This window comes from Oncorhynchus mykiss, chromosome 5, assembly GCF_013265735.2.
Source record: "Oncorhynchus mykiss isolate Arlee chromosome 5, USDA_OmykA_1.1, whole genome shotgun sequence".
NCBI classification, from domain to species: domain Eukaryota; kingdom Metazoa; phylum Chordata; class Actinopteri; order Salmoniformes; family Salmonidae; genus Oncorhynchus; species Oncorhynchus mykiss.
In genome coordinates, this window is record NC_048569.1 from 98,488,266 (window position 1) to 98,504,632 (window position 16,367).

Genomic DNA, 16,367 nt, shown 5'->3' on the forward strand with positions numbered 1-16,367 from the left:
TCTGGTCTTAATGTCCATGACACCTCTCTCTCTCTCTGGTCTTAATGTCCATGGCACCTCTCTCTCTCTCTCTGGTCTTAATGTCCATGGCACCTCTCTCTCTCTCTCTCTCTGGTCTTAATGTCCATGGCACCTCTCTCTCTCTCTGGTCTTAATGTCCATGGCACCTCTCTCTCTCTGGTCTTAATGTCCATGGCACCTCTCTCTCTCTCTGGTCTTAATGTCCATGGCACCTCTCTCTCTCTCTCTCTCTCTCTCTGGTCTTAATGTCCATGGCACCTCTCTCTCTCTCTCTCTCTCTCCGGGTTGCTGAAGGTATACATAGCCTTCCAGTACAGCCTGCTAAAGGTACAGATAGCTGACCCAGTAGACTACATTAAACAGAATGAAGGATGTGGGGAAGAAGACCCTGGAATAAGCGTCCAGCTCCAGGATATCTATGTGGATGCGTCCTTTCCTCCATCCGCCTCCTCTACACTCATCGTAACAGCAGAAGAAGCTCTGGCAGTCCTTCCCGTCCAGGCACTCATAGACACAGGCGTCCTCAAATTCCTGCCAGTATAGGTTGTTATACGTGGAGTTGTTCAACTTGATCACCGTAGGGGCAGGTCCCACTTCCAACACGGAGTAGTTCTGGAGACAGACAGACGAGACAGACGAGACAGACGAGACAGACGAGACAGACAGACAGACAGACAGACAGGCAGACAGACGGGTGCAGACGAGACAGACAGACAGACGGAACAGAAGGGACAGACAGACGGACAGACAGACAGACGGGACAGAAGAGACAGACAGACAGACAGACAGACAGACAGACAGACAGACAGACAGACAGACAGACAGACAGACAGACAGACAGAGAGAGAGAGAGGAGACTAGGTTAGTGGAGCATACTGCCAGAACACTGAGATAATATCAGGCTTGAGAGGAACGAAGTGCACTGTCATGTGTTGAGTCTGAGCATTCAGCATCCAGAGAGGACTGTCAGTCAGATCTGGGAGCATCCATGACAGTGTCTCAAATGACACCACATTCGCTATATGGTGCCCCACTTTTGAACACAACCCACAGGGCCCATAGAGAATCCCATAGAGAAACCCATAGGGAAACCCATAGAGAAACCCATAGAGAAACCCATAGGGAAACCCATAGAGAATCCCATAGAGAAACCCATAGAGAAACCCATAGGGCTCATAGAGAAACCCAAAAAGCACATAGAAAAACCCACAGAGCCCATAGGGAAACCCATAGGGAAACCCATAGACAAACCCATAGAGAAACCCATAGGGCTCATAGGGAAAACCATAGAGAAACCCATAGGGAAACCCATAGGGTAACCCATAAGGCTCATAGGAAATCCATAGAAAACCCCATAGGGCTCAAAAGGAAACCCATAGGGAAACCCATAGGGCTCATAGGATAACCCATAGGGCTCATAGGGAAACCCATAGGGAAATCCATAGAGAAACCCACAGAGCCCATAGGGAAACGCATAGAAAAACCCATAGAGAAACCCATAGGGCTCATAGGGAAATCCATAGAGAAACCCATAGAGAAACCCATAGGGAAACCCAAAGGGAAACCCATAGGGAAACCAATAGAGAAACCCATAGGGCAACCCATAGAGAAACCATAGGGAAACCCATAGAGAAACCCATAGGGAAACCCAAAGGGAAACCAATAGAGGAACCCATAGAGAAACCCATAGAGGAACCCATAGGGCTCACAGTGAAACCCATAGGGCTCATAAGGAAATCCATAGAGAACCCCATAGAGAACCCCAAAGGGAAATCAATAGAGGAACCCATAGAGAAACCCATAGAGAAACCCATAGAGGAACCCATAGGGCTCACAGTGAAACCCATAGGGCTCATAGGGAAACCCATAGAGAAACCCATAGGGCTCATAGGGAAACCCATAGGGCTCAAAGGGAAACCCATAGAGGAACCCATAGGGCTCATAGGGAAACCCATCGGGCTCAAAGGGAAATCCATAGAGAAAATCATATAGAAACCCATAGAGGAACCCATAGGGCTCATAGAGAAACCCACAGAGAAACCCATAGAGAAACTCATAGGACTCATAGGGAAACCCATAGAGAAACCCATAGGGCTCATAGGGAAACCCATAGAGAGACCCATAGAGGAACCCATAGGGCTCATAGAGAAACCCATAGGGAAACCCATAGAGAAACCCATAGGGCTCATAGGGAAACTCATAGAGAAACCCATAGGGCTCATAGGGAAACTCATAGAGAAACCCATAGAGCTCATAGAGAAACCCATAGAGAAACCCATAGAGGAACCCATAGGGCTCACAGTGAAACCCATAGGGCTCATAGGGAAACCCATAGAGAAACCCATAGGGCTCATAGGGAAACCCATAGGGCTCAAAGGGAAACCCATAGAGGAACCCATAGGAAAACCCATAGGGAAATTCATAGAGAATTCTATAGGGAAACCCATAGAGGAACCCACAGGGAAACTCATAGGGCTCATAGAGAAACCCATAGAGAAACCCATAGAGGAACCAATAGAGAAACCCATAGGGAAACCCATAGAGAAACCCATAGGGCTCATAGAGAAACCCATAGAGAAAACCATTGAGAAACCCGAAGGGAAACCCATAGAGAAACCCATAGGGAAACCCAAAGGGAAACACATAGAGAAACCCATAGGGAAACCCAAAGAAACCCATAGAGAAACCCATAGAGAAACCCATAGGGCTCATAGGGAAATCCACAGAGAAACCCATAGGGCTCATAGGGTAACCCATAGGGAAATCCATAGAGAAACCCACAGAGCCCATAGGGAAATGCATAGAAAAACCCATAGAGAAACCCATAGGGCTCATAGGGAAATCAATAGAGAAACCCATAGGGAAACCCATAGGGCTCATAGGGAAACCCAAAGAGAAACCCATAGAGAAACCCATAGAGGAACACATAGAGCTCATAGGAAAACCCATAGAGAAACCCATAGGGCTCATAGGGAAACCCATAGAGAAAATCATATAGAAACCCATAGAGGAACCCTTAGGGCTCATAGAGAAACCCACAGAGAAACCCATAGAGAAACCCATAGGGAAATGCAAAGGGAAACCCATAGGGAAACCAATAGAGAAACCCATAGGGCAACCCATAGAGAAACCATAGGGAAACCCATAGAGAAACCCATAGGGAAACCCAAAGGGAAACCAATAGAGGAACCCATAGAGAAACCCATAGAGAAACCCATAGAGGAACCCATAGGGCTCACAGTGAAACCCATAGGGCTCATAAGGAAATCCATAGAGAAACCCATAGAGAAACCCATAGAGAAACCCAAAGGGAAATCAATAGAGGAACCCATAGAGAAACCCATAGAGAAACCCATAGAGGAACCCATAGGGCTCACAGTGAAACCCATAGGGCTCATAGGGAAACCCATAGGGCTCAAAGGGAAACCCATAGAGGAACCCATAGGGCTCATAGTGAAACCCATCGGGCTCATAGGGAAACCCATAGAGAAAATCATATAGAAACCCATAGAGGAACCCATAGGGCTCATAGAGAAACCCACAGAGAAACCCATAGAGAAACTCATAGGACTCATAGGGAAACCCATAGAGAAACCCATAGGGCTCATAGGGAAACCCATAGAGAAACCCATAGAGGAACCCATAGGGCTCATAGAGAAACCCATAGGGAAACCCATAGAGAAACCCATAGGGCTCATAGGGAAACTCATAGAGAAACCCATAGGGCTCATAGGGAAACTCATAGAGAAACCGATAGGGCTCATAGGGAAACCCATAGAGAAACCCATAGAGAAACCCATAGAGCTCATAGAGAAACCCATAGAGAAACCCATAGAGAAACCCATAGAGGAACCCATAGGGCTCACAGTGAAACCCATAGGGCTCATAGGGAAACCCATAGAGAAACCCATAGGGCTCATAGGGAAACCCATAGGGCTCAAAGGGAAACCCATAGAGGAACCCATAGGGAAACCCATAGGGAAAATCATAGAGAATCCTATAGGGAAACCCATAGAGGAACCCACAGGGAAACTCATAGGGCTCATAGAGAAACCCATAGAGAAACCCATAGAGGATCCAATAGAGAAACCCATAGGGAAACCCATAGAGAAACCCATAGGGCTCATAGGGAAACCCACAGAGAAACCCATAGGGCTCATAGAGAAACCCAAAGGGAAACCCATAGAGAAACCCATTGAGAAACCCGAAGGGAAACCCATAGAGAAACCCATAGGAAACCCAAAGGGAAACACATAGAGAAACCCATAGGGAAACCCAAAGAAACCCATAGAGAAACCCATAGAGAAACCCATAGGGCTCATAGGGAAATCCACAGAGAAACCCATAGGGCTCATAGGGAAATCCATAGAGAAACCCACAGAGCCCATAGGGAAACGCATAGAAAAACCCATAGAGAAACCCATAGGGCTCATAGGGAAATCAATAGAGAAACCCATAGGGAAACCCATAGGGCTCATAGGGAAACCCAAAGAGAAACCCATAGAGAAACCCATAGAGGAACCCATAGAGCTCATAGGAAAACCCATAGAGAAACCCATAGGGCTCATAGGGAAACCCATAGAGAAAATCATATAGAAACCCATAGAGGAACCCTTAGGGCTCATAGAGAAACCCACAGAAAAACCCATAGAGAAACTCATAGGACTCATAGGGAAACCCATAGAGAAATCCATAGGGCTCATAGGGAAACCCATAGAGAAACCCATAGAGGAACCCATAGGGCTCATAGAGAAACCCATAAGGAAACCCATAGAGAAACCCATAGGGCTCATAGGGAAACTCATAGAGAAACCCATAGGGCTCATAGGGAAACCCATAGAGAAACCCATAGAGGAACCCATAGGGCTCATAGGGAAACCCATTGGGCTCATAAGGAAACCCATAGAGAAACCCATAGAGAAACTCATAGGGCTCATAGGGAAACCCATAGGTCTCATAGAGAAACCAATAGAGAAACCCATAGGACTCATAGCGAAACCCATAGAGAAACCAATAGGGCTCATAGGGAAACCCATAGAGAAACCCATAGAGAAACCCATAGAGAAAGCCATAGAGGAACCCATAGAGCTCATAGGGAAACCAATAGAGAAACCCATAGGTCTCATAGGGAAACCCATAGAGAAACCCATAGAGGAACCCATAGGGTTCATAGGGAAACCCATAGGGCTCATAGGGAAACCCATAGAGAAACCAATAGAGGAACCCATAGAGAAACCCATAGAGGAACCCATAGGGCTCATAGGGGAACCCATAGAGAAACCCATAGGGCTCATAGGGAAACCCATAGAGAAACCCATAGAGGAACACTTAGGGAAACCCATAAGGAAACCCATAAAGAAACCCATAGAGAATCCCATAGTGCTCATAGGGAAACCCATAGAGAAACCCATAGGGCTCATAGGGAAACCCATAGTGAAACCCATATGGCTCATAGGGAAACCCATAGAGAAACCCATAGAGGAACCCATAGGGTTCACAGGGAAACCCATAGGGCTCATAGGGAAACCCATAGAGAAACCAATAGAGGAACCCATAGAGAAACCCATAGAGGAACCCATAGGGCTCATAGGGGAACCCATAGAGAAACCCATAGGGCTCATAGGGAAACCCATAGAGAAACCCATAGAGGAACACTTAGGGAAACCCATAAGGAAACCCATAAAGAAACCCATAGAGAATCCCATAGTGCTCATAGGGAAACCCATAGAGAAACCCATAGGGCTCATAGGGAAACCCATAGAGAAACCCATAGTGAAACCCATATGGCTCATAGGGAAACCCATAGGGCTCATAGGGAAACCCAGAGAGAAACCCATAGAGAAACCCATAGAGAAAACCATAGGGCTCATAAGGAAACCCATAGAGAAACCCATAGGGCTCATAGGGAAACCCATAGAGAAACCCATACGGCTCATAGGGAAACCCATAGAGAAACCCATAGGGCTCATAGAGAAACTCATAGAGAAACCCATAGGGCTCATAGGGAAACCCATAGAGAAACCCATAGGGCTCATACGGAAACCCATAGAGAAACCCATAGGGCTCATAGGGGAACCCATAGGGCTCTGGTCAAAAGTAGTGGATGACGTAAGGAACAGGGTTTTATTTGGGACGCACCCAGGTCTCCACATCTCTGACCTCATTCACAGGCTTAAAGAGGAGGGCGTATCACATACATCTATCAATATCAGACAGAGCTGAGCAGCAACACAGACCCTATCAATATCAGACAGAGCTGAGCAGCAAAACAGACCCTGTCAATATCAGACAGAGCTGAGCAGCAACACAGATCCTATCAATATCAGACAGAGCTTAGATGTCCACTAACACCCTAAAACAGCTTCAGATATGTCCAGTTACACCCTAAACCAGCTTCAGAGATGTCCAGTAACACCCTAAACCAGCTTCAGAGATGTCCAGTAACACCCTAAAACAGCTTCAGAGATGTCCAGTAACACCCTAAACCAGCTTCAGAGATGTCCAGTAACACCCTAAAACAGCTTCAGAGATGTCCAGTAACACCCTAAACCAGCTTCAGAGATGTCCAGTAACACCCTAAACCAGCTTCAGAGATGTCCAGTAACACCCTAAAACAGCTTCAGAGATGTCCAGTAACACCCTAAAACAGCTTCAGAGATGTCCAGTAACACCCTAAATCAGCTTCAGAGATGTCCAGTAACACCCTAAAACAGCTCAGAGATGTCCAGTAACACCTAAACAGCTCAGAGATGTCCAGTAACACCCTAAAACAGCTTCAGAGATGTCCCGTAACACTCTAAAACAGCTCAGAGATGTCCAGTAACACCCTAAACAGCTCAGAGATGTCCAGTAACACCCTAAAACAGCTCAGAGATGTCCAGTAACACCCTAAAACAGCTCAGAGATGTCCAGTAACACCCTAAACCAGCTTCAGAGATGTCCAGTAACACCCTAAACCAGCTTCAGAGATGTCCAGTAACACCCTAAAACAGCTTCAGAGATGTCCAGTAACACCCTAAACCAGCTTCAGAGATGTCCAGTAACACCCTAAACCAGCTTCAGAGATATCTAGTAACACCCTAAAACAGCTTCAGAGATGTCCAGTAACACCCTAAAACAGCTTCAGAGATGTCCAGTAACACCCTAAATCAGCTTCAGAGATGTCCAGTAACACCCTAAAACAGCTCAGAGATGTCCAGTAACACCTAAACAGCTCAGAGATGTCCAGTAACACCATAAAACAGCTCAGAGATGTCCAGTAACACCCCTAAAACAGCTCAGAGATGTCCAGTAACACCCTAAAACAGCTCAGAGATGTCCAGTAACACCCCTAAAACAGCTCAGAGATGTCCAGTAACACCCTAATACAGCTTCAGAGATGTCCAGTAACACCCTAAAACAGCTCAGAGATGTCCAGTAACACCCTAAACAGCTCAGAGATGTCCAGTAACACCCTAAAACAGCTCAGAGATGTCCAGTAACACCCTAAAACAGCTCAGAGATGTCCAGTAACACCCTAAAACAGCTCAGAGATGTCCAGTAACACCCTAAACCAGCTTCAGAGATGTCCAGTAACACCCTAAACCAGCTTCAGAGATGTCCAGTAACACCCTAAAACAGCTTCAGAGATGTCCAGTAACACCCTAAACCAGCTTCAGAGATGTCCAGTAACACCCTAAACAAGCTTCAGAGATATCTAGTAACACCCTAAAACAGCTTCAGAGATGTCCAGTAACACCCTAAAACAGCTTCAGAGATGTCCAGTAACACCCTAAATCAGCTTCAGAAATGTTCAGTAACACCCTAAAACAGCTCAGAGATGTCCAGTAACACCTAAACAGCTCAGAGATGTCCAGTAACACCCTAAAACAGCTTCAGAGATGTCCAGTAACACCCTAAAACAGCTCAGAGATGTCCAGTAACACCCTAAACAGCTCAGAGATGTCCAGTAACACCCTAAAACAGCTCAGAGATGTCCAGTAACACCCTAAACAGCTCAGAGATGTCCAGTAACACCCTAAAACAGCTTCAGAGATGTCCAGTAACACCCTAAAACAGCTCAGAGATGTCCAGTAACACCCTAAAACAGCTCAGAGATGTCCAGTAACACCCCTAAAACAGCTCAGAGATGTCCAGTAACACCCTAAAACAGCTTCAGAGATGTCCAGTAACACCCTAAAACAGCTCAGAGATGTCCAGTAACACCCTAAACAGCTCAGAGATGTCCAGTAACACCCTAAAACAGCTCAGAGATGTCCAGTAACACCCTAAAACAGCTCAGAGAGGTCCAGTAACACCCTAAACAGCTCAGAGATGTCCAGTAACACCCTAAAACAGCTCAGAGATGTCCAGTAACACCCCTAAAACAGCTCAGAGATGTCCAGTAACACCCTAAACAGCTCAGAGATGTCCAGTAACACCCTAAAACAGCTCAGAGATGTCCAGTAACACCCTAAACAGCTCAGAGATGTCCAGTAACACCCTAAAACAGCTTCAGAGATGTCCAGTAACACCCTAAAACAGCTCAGAGATGTCCAGTAACACCCTAAACACCTCAGAGATGTCCAGTAACACCCTAAAACAGCTCAGAGATGTCCAGTAACACCCCTAAAACAGCTCAGAGATGTCCAGTAACACCCTAAACCAGCTTCAGAGATGTCCAGAAACACCCTAAACAGCTCAGAGATGTCCAGCAACACCCTAAACAGCTCAGATATGTCCAGTAACACCATAAAACAGCTCAGAGATGTCCAGCAACACCCTAAACAGCTCAGAGATGTCCAGTAACACCCTAAAACAGCTCAGAGATGTCCAGTAACACCCTAAAACAGCTCAGAGATGTCCAGTAACACCCTAAACAGCTCAGAGATGTCCAGTAACACCCTAAAACAGCTCAGAGATGTCCAGTAACACCCCTAAAACAGCTCAGAGATGTCCAGTAACACCCTAAACAGCTCAGAGATGTCCAGTAACACCCTAAAACAGCTCAGAGATGTCCAGTAACACCCTAAACAGCTCAGAGATGTCCAGTAACACCCTAAAACAGCTTCAGAGATGTCCAGTAACACCCTAAAACAGCTCAGAGATGTCCAGTAACACCCTAAACACCTCAGAGATGTCCAGTAACACCCTAAAACAGCTCAGAGATGTCCAGTAACACCCCTAAAACAGCTCAGAGATGTCCAGTAACACCCTAAACCAGCTTCAGAGATGTCCAGAAACACCCCAAACAGCTCAGAGATGTCCAGCAACACCCTAAACAGCTCAGATATGTCAAGTAACACCATAAAACAGCTCAGAGATGTCCAGTAACATAACAGAGCCTCTGTTAGAACACAGCCAATCAAGAAAGAAATAATTTAGGTGACTTTAGAAGGCCGCTGTACAAATGTAAAAATATACCGCAGAGGTTCCTAAAATAACCTTTTCATATATAAATATAGTATTAATAATAAAGGAGGGGGGGCTCTGACTAATATATAGTATTAGTAATGAAGGAGGGAGGGCAGACCAGGCTCTGACTAATATAGAGTGTTAATAACGAAGGAGGGCACACCAGGCTCTGACTAATATATAGTATTAGTTATGAAGGAGGAAGGGCTCTGACTAATATATAGTATTAATAATGAAGGAGGGAGGGCAGACCAGGTTCTGACTAATATAGAGTATTTATAATGAAGGAGGGAGGGCTCTGACTAATATATAGTATTAATAATGAAGGAGGGAGGGCAGACCAGGCTCTGACTAATATATAGTATTAGTAATGAAGGAGGGAGGGCTCTGACTAATGTATAGTATTAATAATGAAGGAGGGAGGGCGGATCATGCTCTGACTAATATATAGTATTAATAATGAAGGAGGGAGGGCAGACCAGGCTCTGACTAATATATAGTATTAATAATGAAGGAGGGAGGGCTCTGACTAATATATAGTATTAATAATGAAGGAGGGAGGGCGGATCATGCTCTGACTAATATATAGTATTAATAATGGAGGGAGGGCAGACCAGGCTCTGACTAATATATAGTATTAGTAATGAAGGAGGGAGGGCTCTGACTAATATATAGTATTAATAATGAAGGAGGGAGTCCGGACCAGGCTCTGACTAATATATAGTATTAATAATGAAGGAGGGAGGTCTCTGACTAATACATAGTATTAATAATGAAGGAGGGAGGGCTCTGACTAATATATAGTATTAATAATGAAGGAGGAAGGGCTCTGACTAATATATAGTATTAATAATGAAGGAGGGAGGGCGGACCAGGCTCTGACTAATATATAGTATTAATAATGAAGGAGGGAGGGCTCTGACTAATATATAGTATTAATAATGAAGGAGGGTGGGCTCTGACTAATATATAGTATTAACCTTATCATTGTAATATTACTAATACAGGGGCAGAACTGTTTTTGGGACACAATTAACCATGCATTCATGTAAACAAAGGTTTTCACTGCAGTCACAAATGTTTCCCTGGGTCTCCTTTATCTTACCATTCTCTGGGCCTTCCTGGTTCTGTAGCTGTATCTTACCATTATCTGGGTTTTCCTGGGTCTGTAGCTGTATCTTACCATTCTCTGGGTCTTCCTGGGTCTAGGGCTGTATCTTACCATTCTCTGGGTCTTCCTGGTTCTGTAGCTGTATCTTACCATTCTCTGGGCCTTCCTGGGTCTGTAGCTGTATCTTACCATTCTCTGGGTCTTCCTGGGTCTGTGGCTGTATCTTACCATTCTCTGGGCCTTCCTGGGTCTGTAGCTGTATCTTACCATTCTCTGGGTCTTCCTGGGTCTGTAGCTGTATCTTACCATTCTCTGGGCCTTCCTGGGTCTGTAGCTGTATCTTACCATTCTCTGGGTCTTCCTGGGTCTGTAGCTGTATCTTACCATTCTCTGGGTCTTCCTGGGTCTGTAGCTGTATCTTACCATTCTCTGGGTCTTCCTGGTTCTGTAGCTGTATCTTACCATTCTCTGGGTCTTCCTGGGTCTGTAGCTGTATCTTACCATTCTCTGGGTCTTCCTGGTTCTGTAGCTGTATCTTACCATTCTCTGGGTCTTCTTGGGTCTAGGGCTGTATCTTACCATTTTCTGGGTCTTCCTGGGTCTGCTGTATCTTACCATTCTCTGGGTCTTCTTGGTTCTGTAGCTGTATCTTACCATTCTCTGGGTCTTCCTGGCTCTGTAGCTGTATCTTACCATTCTCTGGGTGTTCCGTGGTCTGGGTCTTCCTGGGTTTAGGGTTGCGGCTCTATCTTTCCATTCTCTGGGTGTTCCGTGGTCTGGGTCTTGGGCTGTGGCTCTATCTTACCATTCTCTGGGTGTTCCGTGGTCTGGGTCTTGGGCTGGCACCGTATGAATAGTAGTTGAGTGTGGCATACTCCATCAACGCAGCGAACACAAACAGGAAACACACAGTGACGAAGAGGTCCATGGCCGTCACGTAGGAAACCCTGGGAAGTGACGTCCTTGCCACTGTGCTCAGAGTGGTCATGGTCAACACCGTAGTTATCCCTGGATAGGAAAGAGATGTTTCAGTTCTGTTTCTGGTTGCTGTACTGTAAATTCAACACCAACTTTCTCCACAGCCTTTCAATACAGTTTCTTTCAGTACAGTATCAGTACAGCATCTTACCAGTACACTATCTTTCAGTACAGTCTCTTACCAGTACACTATCTTTCAGTACACTATCTTTCAGGACACTATCTTTCAGTACATTATCTTACCAGTACACTATCTTTCAATACAGTATCTTACCAGTACACTATCTTTCAGTACACTATCTTTCAGTACATTATCTTACCAGTACACTATCTTTCAATACAGTATCTTACCAGTACACTATCTTAGCAGTACACTATCTTTCAGTACACTATCTTACCAGTACACTATCTTTCAGTACAGCATCTTACCAGTACACCATCTTTCAGTACACTATCTTACCAGTACACTATCTTTCAGTACACTATCTTTCAGGATACAACCTTTCAATAAAGTATCTTACCAGTACACTATCTTTCAGTACAGTATGTTTCAGTACACTATCTTACCAGTACACTATCTTTCAATACAGTATCTTACCAGTACACTATCTGTCAGTACACTATCTTTCAGTACACTATCTTACCAGTACACTATCTTTCAGTACACTATCGTTCAGTACATTATCTTACCAGTACACTATCTTTCAATACAGTATCTTACCAGTACACTATCTTTCAGTACACTATCTTTCAGTACACTATCTTACCATTACACTATCTTTCAGTACATTTTCTTACCAGTACACTATCTTTCAGTACACTATCTTTCAGTACATTATGTTTCAGTACACTATCTTTCAGTACACTATCTTTCAGTACAGTATCTTACCAGTACACTATCTTACCAGTACACTATCTGTCAGTACACTATATTTCAGTACACTATCTTACCAGTACACTATCTTTCAGTACACTATCTTGCAGCACACTATCTTACCAGTACACTATCTTTCAGTACACTATCTTACCAGTAAACTATCTTTCAGTACACTATCTTTCAGTACACTATCTTTCAGTACACTATCTTTCAGTACACTATCTTACCAGTGCACTATCTTTCAGTACACTATCTGTCAGTACACTATCTTTCAGTACACTATCTTTCAGTACACTATCTTTCAGTAAACTATCTGTCAGTACACTATATTATCTGTCCAGACGTATTGGATGTTTTTTCAGCTGCCGTTAAGCTAGAGCAAACACACGCTGGCTTCTACTTTCAAACCTTAGTACCAGGATCGATAATTTACCTATCTTACATGAGCTTACTTGCGCTGAGGTGGGAGGGGTGGCAATATCTGATGTGTGTCCCTAAAACCATGTGCCAAAGTACCAGTTTCAGTGTGTGCTGGTAGGGATATTTAAGACCAGTTGACAGCTGGTCTTAACGGTTGGTGATGGCAGGGATTTTGACAGCAGAAGCACAGCCTATCCAGACACAAAGCGCCCGTAAACCTTGTATTTATAAACATACAAAATTACATTTTTTTTCCTATTTTGTTTCATTTGATTAAAAACCAAGTATATCCTCCCCTCCTCAATTAAGATAGTTTGTTTTTTGTGATGCCCAATCCTTTCGCCAATAGTCAAAACTACCGACAATCCTATTAAAAGTGTGTCAGCAGAAAAACAGTGAGCAGACATACTCTTTTTTATCTATAGGCTATTACATAATTTTATACAGCTCTGTAATGTGGATTTAAAACCCCTCTATGCTATACGCAACGAGAGATGACATACTTCACTTTTATTTAGTCATATTTATTATCCTGTAACAATTTTTAGTTTTGTCATGACTTCCACCGAAGTTGGTGCCTCTACTTATTCGGGCGGTGTTCGGCGGTTGACGTCACCGGCTTTCTAGCCTCCACCGATCTACATGTCTTTTTCCATTTGTTTTGTCTTGATTGTACACACCTGGTTCCCATTCCGTTTGAATTATTTCCCTTTTTGACCCTCTGGAGCCATCATGGTTTGGCGCGTGTTTATTGTTGTCAATTGTCTCGTTTATGTGATTCTGGATTTTTGTTGGAAGAATATTTTTGAGTAAAGTTACTATTATTACTCATCTGTGTCCTACGACTGACTCCCCCTTACCCACATCACCTAGACTCTGACAAGTTTTCATTTTTGTTTGATTATACCTCTTAAGGATCAGTCCCTTTTTTTCCCAATTTTTGGTAATTTGTGTAAATGTGAAAAGAATGTAGGAGAATATAACACAATAGATCTGGTAAAAGATAATACAAAGACAAAACCAACCATGCAAGAGAAAGGCCATAATGTATTATTCAAGCCCAGCTGCAATTTAAATTTTGGCCACTAGATGGTAGGAGTGTGTGGGTAAAGTGTTAGACTGATCCAATGAACCATTGCATTTCTACCAAAATGTGCCTAATTAGTTTATTAATAACTTTTTATGTTTAAAAGTGTGCACTCTCCTCAAACAATAGCATGGTATTATTTCACTGTAATAGTTACTGTATATTGAACCGTGCAGTTAGATTAACAAGAATTTAAGCTTTCTGCCAACATCAGATATGTTTATGTCCTAGGAAATGTTCTTGTTACTTACAACCTCATGCTAATCGCATTAGCCTACGTTAGGTCAACCGTCCCGTGGGAGGGACACCGATCCTGAAGAAGTAAAAAAAAAAAAAAACCTTTCCCTACATTCATGAAAACTGGTTCAACAGCAATGTGTCTGGTGTCTTCCTTATCGTGGCTTACCATGGCTTATACAGGAAGACCCAGAGAATATTAAGATACAGCCCCAGACCCAGAGAATGGTAAGATACAGCCCCAGACCCAGAGAATGGTAAGATACAGCCCTAGACCCAGGAAGACCCAGAGAATGGTAAGATACAGCTACAGACCCAGGAAGACCCAGAGAATGGTAAGATACAGCCCTAGACCCAGGAAGACCCAGAGAATGATAAGATACAGCTACAGACCCAGGAAGACCCAGAGAATGGTAAGATACAGCCCTAGACCCAGGAAGACCCAGAGAATGGTAAGATACAGCCCCAGACCCAGAGAATGGTAAGATACAGCCCTAGACCCAGGAAGACCCAGAGAATGGTAAGATACAGCTACAGACCCAGGAAGACCCAGAGAATGGTAAGATACAGCCCTAGACCCAGGAAGACCCAGAGAATGATAAGATACAGCTACAGACCCAGGAAGACCCAGAGAATGGTAAGATACAGCCCTAGACCCAGGAAGACCCAGAGAATGGTAAGATACAGCTACAAACCCAGGAAGATCCAGAGAATGGTAAGATACAGCCCCAGACCCAGGAAGACCCAGAGAATGGTAAGATACAGCCCCAGACCCAGGAAGACCCAGAGAATCGTAAGATACAGCCCAAGTCCCAGGAAGATCCAGGGAATGGTAAGATGAAGCTACAGACCCAGGAAGACCCAGAGAATGGTAAGATACAGCTACAGACCCAGGAAGACCCAGAGAATGGTAAGATAAAGCTACAGACCCAGGAAGACCCAGAGAATGGTAAGATACAGCCCTAGACCCAGGAAGACCCAGAGAATGGTAAGATATAGCTACAGACCAAGGAAGACCCAGAGAAGGGTAAGATACAGCTACAGACCCAGGAAGACCCAGAGAATGGTAAGATACAGCCCCAGACCCAGGAAGACCCAGAGAATGGTAAGATACAGCTACAGACCCAGAGAATGGTAAGATACAGCTACAGACCCAGGAAGACCCAGAGAATGGTAAGATACAGCCCCAGACCCAGGAAGACCCAGATAATGGCAAGATACAGCTACAGACCCAGGAAGACCCAGAGAACGGTAAGATACAGCCCTAGACCCAGGAAGACCCAGAGAATGGTAAGATACAGCCCTAGACCCAAGAAGACCCAGATAATGGTAAGATACAGCCCTATACCCTTGAAGACCCAGATAATGGTAAGATACAGCTACAGACCCAGGAAGACCCAGATAATGGTAAGATACAGCTACAGACCCAGGAAGACCCAGATAATGGTAAGATACAGCTACAGACCCAGGAAGACCCAGATAATGGTAAGATACAGCTACAGACCCAGGAAGACCCAGAGAATGGTAAGATACAGCTACAGACCCAGGAAGACCCAGAGAATGGTAAGATACAGCTACAGACCCAGGAAGACCCAGATAATGGTAAGATACAGCTACAGACCCAGGAAGACCCAGAGAATCGTGCTTCAGCAAAGGAGCCTATCCATAACAGGTTTCTAAATGGTCTGCTGGTGAGACGTCTGCATTATTCTCAGTAGACATAGGCCTACCTGCAATTCATACTCCATTTGGCTTATATCCATCCCCATTTTCCAAAGAGCGCCTCTGGTCCTGTAACCAAAAAACATGCTCCTCCCAAACAGGCTCTTCAAATGATTCAGTCCTATAACACCATATCAACAGTAGGGCTAGGACATATCTGTCTTATTGACAACGTGCATCACACACACACACACACAATACAATTCCCTGGAGGCTGGTACTTTATATTAGAGAAGTGATGCATAAAAGGCTTATACTCGTTGAAGTCAATTACAACAATGTTGACTGTCAACACTCCAAAACAGTATAGAGGAAAAATGTGTTTACCGTTGCTATCACTCGTTAATGAAGCCTATGCTATTTAATATAGTACCAATCCACAACGGACCAGGACTAGAATATTCCGTGCCCACAGACAAATCGGAGTTGATGACAATGCAAAGACCATCAATCACCTTTCTCGCCACTGCCAGCCATTGCGCTCATAATAACAGCTGTGAAAATAGCTTAAATATTGCTGA

At 44.4% G+C, this 16,367-nt stretch overlaps 1 protein-coding gene across 1 annotated transcript in view; it reads right to left on the bottom strand.

Moving 5' to 3' along the window:
- Nucleotides 1-243: 243 nt before the first annotated feature.
- The window catches only part of LOC110523058 (gamma-aminobutyric acid receptor subunit gamma-3), a 257,745-nt gene continuing 241,621 nt past the window's right edge, over nucleotides 244-16,367 (bottom strand). The window contains exons 7-8 of the mRNA XM_036978984.1: nucleotides 11,331-11,533; nucleotides 244-633 (exon numbers count right to left, since the gene is read on the bottom strand). Coding sequence (XP_036834879.1) covers nucleotides 343-633; nucleotides 11,331-11,533 — 494 coding nt within the window. The 3' untranslated portion in view covers nucleotides 244-342. The remainder of the gene's footprint in view (nucleotides 634-11,330; nucleotides 11,534-16,367) is intronic.